The 15,438-nt window shown below is 51.7% G+C and overlaps 2 protein-coding genes across 2 annotated transcripts; one reads left to right on the forward strand and one right to left on the reverse strand.

The window, feature by feature from the left end:
• The first annotated feature begins 4,692 nt into the window (after positions 1-4,692).
• Positions 4,693-10,922, forward strand: P153DRAFT_393528 (uncharacterized protein). The gene is made up of 2 exons (XM_033671244.1): positions 4,693-10,044; positions 10,097-10,922. The coding sequence occupies exons 1-2, from the start codon at positions 4,900-4,902 to the stop codon at positions 10,682-10,684; spliced, it is 5,733 nt and encodes a 1,910-aa protein (XP_033526937.1). The 5' UTR covers positions 4,693-4,899; the 3' UTR covers positions 10,685-10,922.
• Positions 10,923-11,582: 660 nt separating this feature from the next.
• Positions 11,583-13,430, reverse strand: P153DRAFT_354055 (uncharacterized protein; the record flags this gene model as incomplete). Its single annotated transcript, XM_033666483.1, has 1 exon — positions 11,583-13,430. One exon carries the CDS (start codon positions 13,428-13,430, stop codon positions 11,583-11,585), a length of 1,848 nt encoding a protein of 615 aa, XP_033526938.1.
• Positions 13,431-15,438: the final 2,008 nt, after the last annotated feature.

The raw sequence follows: 15,438 nt of genomic DNA on the forward strand, positions 1-15,438 counted from the left end.
GGTATTAGAGCGTTCTGTCTTGACTTCAATTCCTAGGCTGCCTTTTTCGATGGGCTGGTTCCTATCCTTGTTGATTCAGGCGAACCTGCTCGCTTTTTGGGCACACTTCTTTTTTTAGGAGAAGCAAACCTAAAGGAAGCACGATCATTTGAAACCCATCCAATCGAGCGAGTGTTGAATCAACATTGACTATCTGCAAGTGAAGGATGGGACACATTCTTCGAAAAACAGTGTAATAATTGAAAATCCCCTAATGGTATTTGTATTTCGAGTTTTGGGCGTAGGCAAGGAATATCGTCGCGCTGATGAAGTAACATCGTTCTTTGCTATGGATTAAGGGTTCACGTTTTCGAGAAGTGAGACGCGTTGCTGAAAAAGGAAAGTAAATGCGTCGTTGGGAGTTGCGACGTGCTTCGTCAAAATGCCGTAGTATTATTCGTGAAGTAGTTGCAGAACTGTGGTTTGTGTGTGAAGCGCCAGTGTATTTGTGTTGTTCGGAATGGCCTCTTTACTTCTGTCTTTGTTGAGTCAACGGTATACTAAGTACGAGCGCCAGTTGTTTCAAGTGATCCCGATGAACATGTTCGACTAAGACTCATAGACTTCCAAGAGTTGGCTTCTGTGCAGAAGGTGATGTTCGTTACTCTCGCTTATCTCCGCGATACGATCAATCAATGGAGGACGGGCTGATTCTGCAGGCAGTCAGCTAAGAGTCGGGCGATATTATGCAACAAAGCTGTCTTTACGTTACATTGCGATAGTGATACCGTGTTAAATCTATATCGTGTTTCAATCCGAGCAGCCAATTTAGCAATATCATATTAACGTTCATACTTGTGATTTCTGTGGAAGGTTATGAGTGCTACAAGTCTACACCTATGCCAAATAATGCATGTACACGCGTCGATGTCTGAGGTCGGTGATGTTCGTTGGTGTTGTACTGCAAAATGACGTCAATATTGGCCGGAAGCCGAGCCAATCGTACGATTCTCCGGCAACTGGCAAACTCACCTTTGACTCGAGTGAACTTGTCCAGGGATCAGTAGTCCGCTAACCACTTCGCGCAACGTTCCGCTGCTTGTCATCATCGAGGCCAACTCTACTGGCGTATCGTAAGTCGTGAGGGTTCGAAGTTATTACTACCCACACCGGTCGCGATTATCGATATGGAAGCCCAGGATGTTGCGCCTGTTCACACGGCGGGCAATGCGGGGCCAATCCAAGACAAGCAGCAAGAGGACGCCGCACAGATGATACAGCGTAACTATCGCGGGTATAGGGAACGGCGGCAGCTCCAAGGCATAGGGCTGGATGCTAACGCACGCTGGGCAGAGGTCTGACGCCCTGCGCTGCCAGTTCCAAGCCTCTAACAGCATACTAATATGATATAGGTTGTGCGAGATGGTTAGCTTCCACCCGTGACAAGTCTACAAGTACGCCTATGCTAAACGTACAAGCGAAATGGCGCAGTACAACCAAACCAGAGTCCCGAGCCCTACAGGCCCAGAGACGGGAGTCTCTTACCACACCCGAACAACACGCCCGAGCGAATTCGCAAGCGGCACGACAGAACTGGAAACGTGTAGGGGAGATCGCGAGACGCGCAGGCGCAGACGACCCCGTAGACGGCTCACATTCCGATGGCGAGCTTACATCAGAGGAGCGGACAGAACAGCGGAAGAAGACTGGCCATGCGAAGTCTGAGCGCGAGAAGACAGCCAAGATGATGGATTTGCAGTACTTCCTCGAGATGGTGGATCAGAAGCACCGGTACGGTAGCAACCTCCGTGCATACCATGAGCAGTGGAAGAAGGCCGACACAAATGAGAATTTCTTCTATTGGCTCGATAAGGGGGAAGGCAGGCGCTTCGAACACCCTACTGTCTCGAGAGAGAGACTAGACAAGGAACAAGTGCGATATCTGTCACGAGAGGAGCGTTTGAGCTACCTGGTCACGATAGACAGTGATGGGCGACTCTGTTGGGCAAAGAACGGACAACGAATCAGCACGACGCCAGATTACAAGGACAGTGTGAACGGCGTGGTTCCAGTGGACGATGATACACCAGCCTACGGTCCTAATGGCTCACTCCTTCACGACGGACAGAGTAAGGTCCTCACGAGATCATCATCCATATCAAGTTCCGACTCTTCCGTGGAACACAGCGACGTTGAAGGGGAGCACTATGTTAATGACGATTTGGACCAAGCGAAGGGCATTTCGAAACTCAAGCACGTGTCCGCAGCTACCGTTTTGAACCATCTGTTGCGGAGTTCAGTAAAACCAAACTCCTGGATCTTCGTAAGTCCATTCGTTTTTGGATACTCAAAGAGTGTCACTCATCCAGAGACAGGTTGCGGACACATCGTTTCGACTCTACATTGGCATCAAGCAATCAGGCGCCTTTCAACACAGCTCCTTTCTCCATGGCGCACGCATTTCTTCCGCCGGACTTATTAGGATCAAGGACGGCCAGCTTCGCCGCCTTTCCCCTCTATCTGGCCACTATCGTCCTCCAACTAAGAACTTCCGCGCTTTCGTCCATTCCATGAAAGAAAACGGCGTTGACATGTCGCGCGTCTCCATTTCGCGCTCTTACGCCGTTCTCGTCGGGCTCGAAGCATACGTCAAGACTCGTAGGAAGTTCAAACACGGCGTCGGACACGTCAAAGACGCCGAGACGAAAGTTGTGCATCCTGAAGTATATGAGCAGAAGAAAGAGCAGCAGAAAGACAAAAGTGAGAGCGCGGAGAAAGAGAGGCAGCTGCTTGCTCAGAAAGCAGAGAAAGAGGAAGCAGAGAAGAAAGACAAGAGCTGGAAACGTAGGATCTGGAAGAGACTTAGTGTTGGCAGCGGTGAGAAGGACGGGTTGACGCATGAGGAACGCAAAGAAGCTAAGGAGCAGAAGAGGAAGAAGTGGCTGAGCAGGCCGGGGGAAGACGTGGAGAGCGGAATACCGCCTGGAGGGACGCGAGATGTGGTGGGCCCTGCGCTATGAGCACATCTGAGTGTTCCTGCATATACACATGCATAGTTGCGGATTGGGTATTGTAGTGCTGTGCGTTGCTTAGTGTGATATCCTCTTGCAAGTCTGCATTGCAAATGCAACCAGTAATGCGTTCGTCTTGGAAACTAATATACAAAGTAATGTTTTGTGCTTATCGACTCCTTGTTCAAGAACTTGTCAGAATAGCCGTTATACATTCAATTTTTCATGAATAGCGACCAGACACAAAACATAGGCGAGAAGCTCTAGCCAGTTCTTGGCGTACAATAACCGAAAGAGTGCTCGGCTAAGCATCCCGCTCGATCGTGATGCTTGAGTCATGATGACCTTCCAGGTACCTGAAAGTAGGAACGTACATCCGAAGTCCATGCGTCTTCCCGCAGACGGAGATGGTTCGACGTCATGACCCAGTATTCGAGTTCTCCCTTTTTCGACCAAGGTATATGTGTCTTCTCGTCGAGTCAGCTTGAAATTGTGGTATGACGGAAAATGGGCATTGGTGAATTAGCATGACGGAAAGATGAGCCTTTAGCTTTCCAAAGTCCTGTATCGTGCGCCGCTATTGGCTTCAGGAACAGGATTGGTGTCCCGTGAGGCGGGATGCCCTGAGGCACTTACTGTGCGTCTCGCACCGAAATCTCCGCAAGCGAGATGGCAATGTCTCATGAGGCGACAAAAGTGACAGGTCAGTGACATAAGGTTCAGGCGACGTTGGCGATTTCCTTTAGTGCATCGTGTAACGGGCGGTAGCGGCACGATTCTGCCAGTGGTCCAGCTAGCGGATCTCGCAGGCGAAAGCGGGAACAACGTCTGTTCTCTCAAGTCACCACTCTCCAGTATTCTCACTGTTCCTGATCACCACGACGGCAATGCAGGGGCTCCGCTCGCCGACATGTGTGTTCCATGGTTGATAAGGACTCCATTAATTTCACGATAAACGTTCCCACTTGCGGCATGCGGCGATCGTCTTACTTCCTAGAAGGGTTGTCTAGATGCCAGGTTTCAGAATCCTGAACATGGGTACTCCCCAGCGCACTACGTCATTTAGGTCGTTCTCACTGCAAGGTGCGCCAACCTGTTTGGAACGCGACACGGCAACAATTGCTCTTTTCTAGGGTCTCCGATAGTTTTGATAGGGCGACGATACGACACTGGCTTGCGTACTGTCAGGGATAACCGCTGCGATGGGCGCCTCGGGTGGACTTTGCGAGAACTGTGGCGTTGATCGAGTCTGGATGCATCTTCCTGCTCGCAGTATGCCTTAGCGAGTAGCTCCCCCTCGTGCTCACGCGTCTTTGGGATGTCGTCTGACATGAGATGAGTTCAATGCTCGTGTATGTATTGTCAGATCAAATGTGTTTCTTTCGCAACTGCTGAGATATCCTTCGAACTGACAAACTCAGACATGTGAACCAAGCATATGAGCTCCACTTTCTGTGGCAGGGCAACTCCAGACGCGTATTACTGAACCAAAGTGGGAAGCCGACCCCCCCGCTGTCATCGACGATGCTTCTATCCCAGTTCTAGGCACAGTTCCTCCACCCCTGTAACAGCTGTTACCCGCCCTTGTCTCACCTCACGGGTGGAGCTCGTCAAGGTATGGAGCCCTCGCCCCGCTCGAATCCCAAGCAAGTGACGCAATGCTCCTCTGGTTCGTCGCCTTTCGTCGTACACACTACACCATCGAGCCCCCAAAACAAGTTTCTGCTACCCAATGAGCAGCATTGCGGCGCAAGCTTCCCCTGCTATTTGCCTCATTGAACTCTAGAATTCTACGTCATTATGCGAAATCAATCCATCGTGTCCATTCTGATCTCATAAATGCTTGCCTGCCTTGGCCCCCTGGCAGCTTTCCTCCAGCTACAAAGACGAGCCGATCGTCTATCCATACATGACAGAAAACTCCTCCAACTCCTACACCTATTACTCCTTCCCCCCTACACCTAATAGAAACTCTCCCCGTTCTAGACGTTCACAATCTATTTCAAGTAACGTGTCTGGTACGAGTCAACGAACAATCACATCTCCTTACGAAATACGACAACAACCACCCAACATGCCTTCCCCAGCTGCAGGAAAGAGTGAAGTCCCCCGCACTCCCACTAAGCTCGGACGAAAGCCACAACCACCCGCCCCTAAGCTCAACAAGCCCCAGGCAAAGCCGGAGGAGTCCCCCGCCCCCGATGTGTCTGAGAAGGTAGACGAGACCAAGAAGGCCGGTGAGGATACGGCAGAAGACACAAAGGAGAAGGCCGAGGACACCAAGAGCCAGGCAAAAGACACTGCCGAAGACACAAAGGAGCAGGCAGAAGATGCCGCCGAAGACACAACAGGCAAGGTCTCACAAGCGGGCGATGAGCTCGAGCAGGCTGAGCCAAAGCCACTCGACGACGACGAGGAGACTGGTGCTGAGGATGAGGCTGACGACGACGATGACGCCACTCAGAAGGCTGGTGACGAAGACCAGGATGAAGATGAGACAAACGACAACACCGAGGATGACGCCACAGACACTGCTAGTAAGGCAACCGACGAGAGTCAGCAAAAGACCGAGGGTGCCCTGAGTGGTGCTCGCGGACTTGCTGGCCGAGCGTCAAACCTCGCTGGTAAGGCGTCCAAGGACCCACAGGGTGCTGCCAAGGAAGCCGGCGACGACGTCGAGGATGCTGCTGAGAGCACTAAAGACACCGCTCAGGATACCGCCGAAAGCGCCAAAGACACTGTCGAAGATGCTGGCGAAGACGCAAAAGACACTGTCGAGGACGCTGGTGAAGACGCAAAGGACACCGCTGAGGATGCTGCTGAGGACGTGAAGGACACAGCAGACGACAAGGCGGAAACCGCAAAAGACACCACCGACGACGCAGCGACATCCACCAAGGACACCGCCGACGATGCAGCGGATGATGTCGAGGACGTTGCAGATGATGCGACAGACGATGCAACAGAAGACGCTGAGGACACCACTGAAGATGCTGTCGAAAGCGCCAAAGGCAAGGCTGGTGACGCAAAGGATTCAGCCGACGACGCTAAAGACTCTGCTGAAGACGCTACTGGCCAAGATATCCCAGACGGCCCCGATCTCAGCGTTTTGAAGGACCTCGAGGTCAACGAGGAGGGACTCGTTAACGACAAAGACGGCAAACCGATTGGCCGTCTCGTCGAAGGCGATGCTGAAGATCTTGCTGGATACCCCATTGGCGACAACGGTGAGATTCTCGACGACGATGGCGATCTTGTCGGTCGTTGCGAGCTTCTCCCCGACGCTGTAGAGGAGCAAAAGAAGAAGACCGAAGACGCCGCTGATGGTCCCAAGCTGCCCGATATCAGCGTTCTCAAGGGTCTCACTGCCGACAAGTCTGGCCAGATCCTGAACGAGGATGGTGACTTTATTGGCCACCTCGTCGAGGGTGATCCATCCGAGATTGAGGGTATGGAATTCAACGAGAAGGGCGAGATCCTCGACAAGGACGGCAATGTCATCGCTCGCGCCGAGATCCACCCCGACGCTGCCGAGTTGGTCGACCAGGACGACGAGGACCAGGACGACAAGGCAGACGAAGCCGTCGATGGCGTCGCTGACAAGGCCGAGGAGGCTAAGAAGGACGTTGAGGAGAACGCTGAAGACGCCAAGGACGATGTCAAGGACACGGCCGAAGACGCAAAGGATGATGTTGAGGATGCTGCCGCTGACGTCGAGGACGAACTTCCCGGCGTCGAGGCCCTACAAGGCATGGAAATCAACTCTGAAGGCGACATCCTCAACGATGACGGTGATGTCGTTGGCCATGTCGCAGACGCTGAAGGCGACATGAAAGACCTCAAGGGTCTTACTGTCAACGACCAGGGCGAAGTTGTTGACTCCGAGGGCAATGTGCTTGGCAAGGTTGAACTTGCTGAGGGCGCTGCCGACAAGCTCAAGGAGGCTGCGTCCGGCGCTCTTGACACCCGCATCCTGGACGGCCTGAAAGTCAACAAGAAGGGCAAGGTTCTCGATGCGGAAGGCGAGGAGATTGGCGAGCTCAAGGATGGCGAGGTCGCAGACTGCGCCGGCAAGACCGTCAACGAGAAGGGCGAAGTCCTCGACAAGGATGGCAACGTCATCGGCAAGGTTGACGTTGTTGCTGGCGAGGCTGCCTTCGACGCCATCAAGGAACTCAAGGAGCGCCTTGGCGAGACCGAAGAGCCCGAGGAGACTGAGGAAGACAAGCCCGAGGATGCCGAAGACGAGGAAGACAAGGAACCCGAAGTCAAGGAGGTCGAGGTCATCCCCGAAATCCATACTCTTGATGGCCTGAAGGTCAACAAGAAGGGTCAAGTCCTGAACGAGGATGGCGAGCCTATCGGAGAACTCACCGAGGGCGAGGCATCCGAGTGCGCCGGCAAAAAGATCAACGAGAAGGGAGAGGTTGTCGACAAGGACGGAAACGTTCTCGGAAAGGTCAAGACCCTGCCCCAGATGGTTGAACAGCCAGTCGAGGATGAGGAGGAGAAGGAGCCTGAAGTCAGGGAGGTTGAGATCACCCCTGAACTCAACACTCTTGAAGGCTTGAAGGTCAACAAGAAGGGACAAGTCCTGAACGAGGACGGTGAGCCCATTGCTGAACTTACTGAAGGCGAAGCCTCTGAGTGCGCCGGTAAGAAGATCAACGAGAAGGGTGAAGTCGTTGACAAGGATGGAAACGTCCTTGGAAAGGTCAAGGCTCTCCCCCAGATCGTCGAGCAGAAGGTTGAGGAGGCTGAGGATGCCGCCAGCGATGCTGGCGATGCCGCCGACGATGCTCAAGACGCCGCTGAAGACGCCCAGGATGCTGTCGAAGGTGCTGAAGGCGAGAAGGCTGAAGCAGCTGACTTGGCTGAAGATGCCGAAGGCGAAAAGGCAGAGGCGGCTGACAAGGCCGAGGACGCTGAAGATGCCGAGGCAGCAGCTGAGGATGCTCAGGAGGGCGCCGAAGACGCAGAGGCAGACGCCGAGGAAGCAGCCGAAGATGGCCGCCCGCCTCTCTCAATCCTCGAAGGCCTCAAGGTCAACAAGTCCGGCAAGCTTATCGACGCCAATGGCAACATTGTTGGTGAGCTCGTAGAGGGTGACGCCAAGAAGCTCTCCAAGGCCGGCACCACCAGCGACGCCGAAGGTCAATTCTGGGACAACAAGGGTAAGGTCATCGGCCGCGCCGAGACCATCGCTCCTGAGGAAGGAGAGGAGGAATCTCCTTTCGCTGGTCTGGAAGGTCTCATCGTTGTTAAGGACGGCTTCGTCGAGGACCAGAACGGCAACCGTGTTGGCCAAGTTGTCGAAGGCGATGCGAAGAAGCTCGTTGGACGTGCCGTTGATGAGGACGGTGACATCCTTGACAAGAAAGGCTCAGTTGTTGGCCACGCCGAGCGCTACGAAGAGCCTGAGGAGGAGGCTGAGCCAGAGGCCGAGCCCGAGGAGCCTGAGGATCTCTCGATTCTTACTGGCAAGAAGGTCAACAAGGCCGGTAACGTCATCGGAGATGAGGGCGTTCCTATCGGCCGTCTCGTCGAGGGCAACCCCAAGGAGGTCGCTGGAAGGAAGATTGACGAGAACGGCCAGATCTGGAACGACTCCGGTAAGGTTATCGGTCGTTGCGAGCTCATTCCCGCCGAGCAGCGCGAGGCCAAGCCCGAAGGACCTTTCGCCGGTCTTGAGGATCTCCGTGTGATCGCTGATGGTCAGGTTGCTGACGAAGATGGCAATGTTGTTGGCCATATCGTTGAAGGTAACCCTAAGCGTCTCGTCGGTATGGCTGTCGATGAGGATGGTGACATCCTCGACAAGTACGGCAACGTTAAGGGCCATGCTGAGCCGCTCGAGGACGAGGAGGAGGTCGTAGAGGAGCCTTTGGATCTGTCCAGCCTCGATGGTCTTACTCTGAACAAGCAGGGTTACCTTGTCAATAATGAGGGCATCCCTGTCGGCAAGCTTGTTGAGGGCAACCTCAAGGAGCTGGCTGGTCGTAAGTCTGACGGCGAGGGTCTCATCCATGGTGATACCGGCAAGGTCGTTGGTCGCTGCGAGCTTATCCCCGACAACGAGCGTGTCAACCGCAAGGAAGGACCGTTTGCAGGCTACGAAGGTCTGCGCGTCGTCAAGGACGGTTTCGTTGATGATGCCCAAGGCAACCGCGTTGGTCAAATCACCGAAGGTGACGAGAAGAAGCTTGTCGGCCACCAGGTTGACGAAGACGGTGATATTATCGACAAGTACGGTAACGTGAAGGGTCACGCCGAGCCCTACACCGAGGAGGAGCCAGAGGCACCTGTGGAGGCCGACGTCAGCGCTCTTGCTGGCTGCACTGTTAACAAGGCCGGCAACGTCGTTGACTCCGCCGGAACAGTTCTTGGTCGTGTCGCTGAAGGTGACCCATCCACCATGATTGGCAAGAAAGTTGACGGTAAGGGCCAGATCTGGGACAACGAAGGCAATGTCATCGGACGTGCTGAGTTGGTCCACGGCGCTCCCTCCGGACCCGAGGGTCCCTTCGCTGGATTTGATAACAACACCGTTGTCAAAGACGGTACCGTTCAGACTGCCGATGGTTCCATCATTGGTCGTGTCATCGAAGGTGACGTCAGGAAACTCACCGGCCACAAGGTCGATGAGGAAGGCGACATTAACGACAAGAACGGCAACGTGATCGGTAAGGCCGAACGCTGGGAGCCCGAGGAGAAGGAGCGCCGTGTCAACCCCATGTCTGGCATGCGTGTCAACAAGGAGGGTGAGGTGCGAGACGAGAACGGTGACGTTCTTGGTCGTCTCACTGCTGGTGACCTCGGTCACTGCTCTGGCCTTGAGATCGACGACAATGGCTACGTTATTGACAACGACGGCAACAAGGTCGGCGAGGTCACTCTCCTCGAGAACATCCAAGAAGAGGAAGAGGAGATTCCTGAGGATGAGACCGAGGAGGAGAAGCAGAGGCGTGAGGACGCTAAGCTTGCCGAGAAGATGGCCGGTATCTGCCAGCAGACACTTGAGCGTGTCCAGCCTGTCATGAAGCAGATCACTGAGGTATGTTTTCTTCTTCACTTCTCATCGATATCATTTTCTAACATCTACACAGTACATTGAGCAAGCTGACCGCACGCCCCGCGACGAGCTCGACGAAGAGGAACTTGTCAACAACGTCAAGCCCCTCATCGAAGAGGGTGGTCGTATCCTGAACGAGTGCAACGGCTCGCTCCGTGGTCTCGATCCCGATGGCCGCATCGCCGCACAGGCCAAGGGCCGCCAGCAGACCGGCGAAGCCTCACCCGAGGAGTACAAGCTCGCCGATCTCCTCAAGGAGCTCACAACATCTGTTGTCACCACCATCGACAACGCGAAGAAGAAGATCTCCGACATGCCCCACGCCAAGAAGAAGCTCAACCCGCTCTGGTCCCTGCTCACCGAGCCCCTGTTCCAGATCATCGCCGCTGTTGGTCTGCTACTCACAGGTGTACTCAACTTGGTTGGCAAGCTGCTGAACGGCCTTGGTCTCGGTGGCCTTGTCAACGGTCTGCTGGGTGGTCTTGGTATCAACAAGCTGCTCGGCGGCCTTGGTCTGGGCTCCATCTCCGACATGCTCGGTGGAGGCAAGAAGAAGGGCGAGAAGAAGGGTGGAGGTGCGAGCAACATCCCGCTTGTCGGCGGTCTGCTCGGCAAGAAGTAAACGCCTCCTCTTGAGGATGCGTGAGCGGATGATGACGATGTTTCTTTTTGGCTAAGACTGTTGCATAATGTGATATGATACCACGGTCTGGGTGTCTGAGACTCTTTGAAACGAGCTGGACGGTCGGGGGGCTGGAAGGTTTCTGTCTCGAGGGTCTTGGTCACTTGGACCGATCCAATGGGGAGGATGTGTACGCGCAAAATTTCGCCGGTTTTTGAATACTTAGCCGTGGCGTCTGGAGACTTTTGAATAGCTTTTGTTCAGTGTATGATTAGTTAGTTGATAGGTAGTAATGTGTCATTGTACCTTCATGTTTGTCTTGTTCTACACCTTTGTGATATTCACGTTATTTTCTCAACCTTATGTCAAACTTCAATCTGGAGACTAAAAACTGTGCTTTATAAACTTGGAATTCAACACTGGAGTCGGTCAAAGCGTGCCAAAATTGATGACTAGAGGAGGGTGCTGTCTGCGTAGAAACCAACATACATCAGTGGATATATAGCGAACACATGAAAGTTTGTGCTGAAATCTATTACTGACATCTAGCAAACTATTGATTATACATACACATGTTGACACAATGCACGTGGTCGAGTGGATGAGACCATTTAAACACACTAGTCATAACAGTAAAGCATCCTATATCTTCCATGCCTTGATGTACCCATGACTATCAAGTGATGTACAGAAACTGAGGCCATCTTCAACGGAATTTTATTGGTAGCGGTAACGCTCATGCGCGCTGACTGTGACGAAAGATGTATGTCCCCTTTTCAAAATACTCGCTGAAGTAAATGATGGTTGAATATGTGTACCTGGACCATCACCGAAACCCTCCAATTCTCCTTTCCTGGAGTTGTTAGTGAACTCAGGAGTTGTAAGTAAGCCTTTGGTATCACTCACAGATACGTTTTTGGTACCACCAGTCCTCCCAGCCAACGTCGCGTAAAGCTATCCATGTACCCATTACAGAACATGCAGGAAAAGTGCCTGTCATAGCGTTCCCATTACTAGCTCGCATGTTTCTCACCTCGGGAAATTCCGCAGTTATATTTTCGATTTCCCGGTATCCTCGACTGATGATGTTTGTTGTGTCAAGACCAGCGTGGTGATACTTCAGGTTACTTGCTGGCGTGGTAACAGTGGCAGGGCAGTTGGCACAAAGCAGGGTTCCCTCTCCATTGAACCAGAGTTCTGGAAGAGAATCGTCGAGAGTCCATCCAAACGCGATCATCTCGGAGAGAAGAATGAAAATGTCTCGTCGAAGCTTGCCTAAAGTGATGCGGGTATCTTGTCGGTGCGTGGCATTGTCGATGACATGTTTGAGCGAGATGAGTATGGTAGATCGATTGTCGAGCTCATGAATGGGATGCAGCAGACTCTTGATGTTGATGCGAATATCGAGAAACGTCTTTCGAGTGTCAAGGTTGAATTCTAACACGATGCGAGGCAAATGATCCGGGTTTGGGCGCCTCGCGAATACCATGCGTTTGAAATTTTCGATTTTCAACCACTCGTGTAACAAAACGAACTCACCAAAATCGGTTTTGGCAGTCTCAGTGGTCATACTGACTGTGAACTTATTGTTCATCCATGGATTGCTCCAGCTTGTATCGTACTCTGCCTCGTAACGATGGCGTCGGCTCACCCCAAGAAGGGCCATCTCAAGACCGCGTGCGACATGCGACGTGAGATCAAAGGTCACGCCGGTTTTTGAAAAACAAGTGTACCGGTAGATGGAACGAAGGACGTCATCTGGTAATTGTAACAGATGTTTCTCTTCAAGTCTTGCTCGGACGATGTGGCCACCGTCATCTGCATGGAAGAAAAGGAACATTTGGTTATCAGGAAAAACGCAGTCATAGTTCGCAAACCGATAACTAGTGTCGAGGTCCGCCGGTTGGCCTGTCGACGGATGGCTAGCATAACCATCAACAGAACCAGAACGATTTCGAATAACGACCACCGGCATGAGTCGCTCGAATTTAGCATACCGTTTGATGTTGAGCACATCTCTTCTACCCAAAGCATCCAAGATGTTGTTCAAGACGAAGGTAGGCGTCCTCTCATGCTCGTCATATACAACTGAATGTTCGTTATCTACGAGCCGTCCAGTATGAGCAAAACTGATTTTCCATTCTGCGTCCAGATTGGCCCAGATGATCCTAAGCAAAGGCAGCCAGTTGATATTCCGGTGTGCATCGCTATGTGCGCAAATAACAGGGCATACCGCGTCGAAGTCGATGGAAACCCTCCTTAGTAGACGGATTTGGGAACCGATATTCGACAACCACTTCGGAGCATACATAAACTGGTCGTACCAATGCGAGTCTTCTTGGTTGAGAACCCTCGAAAAGAGGAAGGTGTTAGAGCCATAAAGTATGCTCGTTGCTTCATGGTATATTAGTCGGCAAGATAGAAGTAGCGAGATATTGAGATCATGGTGGAAATCCTCGTCTTCAGCGAGGTGCTCCACGCCGGTCTCCTCCAGCTCCTTGCGTAGTTCAACCTTTTGTTGAAACTCGTCATCCTCATCATCTGTATAGACTTCCGTAGCGAGATAGACGATACGTGCACGGTATTCCTTCACATCGTGGAGGAGTACATGGGAGTTGTATTTGAAGAGCAAGTCGTAGATGTTATTTCGGAGCTCTGGTGGAATCGTGGTGATAAGTGAAGGCGCGCCTGGATCTGCGGGGCTAGACATAGTCCTCGCAATCGGGATGCTGCGAGCAGCCGCCATGCTGGAGCGAAGTGTGAGTAATACTGTTCTTGTCAGCGAAGTGTTGCGTGGGGCTAGATAGAGGAGATGCCGAACCACGCTGATGAGAGTGACATGAAGGTCAAAACATCGCAGCCACCAGTCAGATGTGTCGGTGCAAGCGCGGTTGCTCGTTCTTGACAAACGAAGATAGGTAGCACTCATATCTCATATCGCAGCGCGTGACGTCAACGCGACGCGCCTTCACTAAGCTACGCGCCGCCTGTACAATCACAGTGGAACATTAAGCTTCCGGGTTCTTCTTGAATGCTTTGATGTCTAGGATTACTATCATATCATGAGCACACCTCCTCCAATGCGAGAGTGGTCCGACAAACATGCGTTACAATCATGCACACCGCTTTCAGAATCAAGCCTACCTACCGAGTAGCTACTTACTAAAGCAGTGCGTTTCATTTATTTTCATACTACAAGCACCACCATGCTTGGATTATCGAAAGGGTAAGACTTGTGACGGCTGCCCTTCAGATCCGTCACTACCTATGTTCATATGCTATCGTATATGTAGAATTGAACGTTTTCCATAGACGATCAACCCAGTAGAGATGCTCTTTTGAACCTAAATTGTAAGTGCAATCGTTTCCCCTAGGTAATTGACGAAGCAACAGCATTCACGAGTCTCTTGAGAAGACATGTAGTTGGAAAGTGGGTGTAGTGTGAGCAAAGTCATCTCTTTTGTGTAACTTTTCTCGTATCTTTACGGATCAATAACATACAACTCGCGTCTTTGCGTTTAGATATCTAGGGGAAATATTCCCGACACAAGATATCCCACAAGCCTGTCTATTGGGATTGTATCTTAAATCAATAGTACACCATGCCTGGCTCCGGTTTCCGGTCCGATCTAGAAGAAAGTGAACAATGTTCATATCCTTCTACCAGCTCCTTACTGAATATTCCCCACTTTACCCTACCTAAATGTGGATCTACCTCGCCAGATGGAGGATGGCACATGGCGCTGATGAATAGACTGCAGGAATTTGCAGTTGGTAGTGATGGAAAACTTTGGACGGCGCTCCACCCATCTAAACCCAACAACTAGGGCTAACGCAATGACGATGAGACTCGAAAGGGAAGTTCCACAAGCGGACTTGGACTTGTTATCTTTGAGCTCCCCGAACCGATCGAAAGAGTCGAAACGAACCAAGAAGAATGTCTGAGACAATAGCCAATGCAAAATGCCACTGATTGTTATCACTGGAATCGCCCACTTGTATGGAAGTTGCAGAAAATAGGTGCTGCGTTGTTCCCCCGCCGGTTTCGTAACTCGAAGACCTTTTCTAGAAACCCCAAAGTTATTCCATTCTCATGCACAAGATATGGATGTACACATCGTGTTCAGATTTAAATAGCAGAAAGACAATAGCACTTGGGGCATGTTAGCTAGCCAGGCATTGAACAGTGTTCCTTTGATTGTGGTGTTGACAGAGCCAAAATTGAGAACATTGTCAGATGCAGCTCCCCATGCCCAGGGATTCGTGTAATTACTCAAGAGTAGAGGAACCAGTACAATGACGGTGGCCAAGACCAGGGCTCTGCTTGATGTCAGTGAGAATTCAAGAGAAGAATACGGATTCTTATGACAAAATAGCGTGGATACCCTTGTCTATGCGCACCGAAGAGTTGTAATGTTGTGGCCACGGCTGCCATGCATGTTTTAGATACTGAGAGGTAAATTCCTCGTCTCCCATGCCCAGACTTTCAAAGATTGGTGGGCATCAGCGATCCAGTAATAATTTATCTGTTTTTAGCAAACAGTTCCCGTTAGTGGTAAGACCTGAACGTGCCAGGAATGATGCTGCAGCGTCTCCCAGGGTGACGATATATTCTGATGGATCTGTGAAGAGAACGTTGATCATAACGACAAGCTTGAGACAATCGAATATAATGACTATTACCATGAAGTAGAGGCTTAACTGTCTACGACTTTTCATCCCGTTTATAGTCGTGAAACCATTGACAACACGCA

The sequence above is a fragment of the Dothidotthia symphoricarpi genome (assembly GCF_010015815.1).
Source record: "Dothidotthia symphoricarpi CBS 119687 unplaced genomic scaffold P153scaffold_4, whole genome shotgun sequence".
NCBI lineage: Eukaryota > Fungi > Ascomycota > Dothideomycetes > Pleosporales > Dothidotthiaceae > Dothidotthia > Dothidotthia symphoricarpi.

Excerpts from the sequence above, each read along its gene's own strand:
- P153DRAFT_393528 (XM_033671244.1), top strand. The coding sequence starts at position 4,900 with ATGACAGAAAACTCCTCCAACTCCTACACCTATTACTCCTTCCCCCCT. Across the intron at positions 10,045-10,096 it reads TCATGAAGCAGATCACTGAG|TACATTGAGCAAGCTGACCG; the intron begins GTATGTTTTCTT and ends ACATCTACACAG.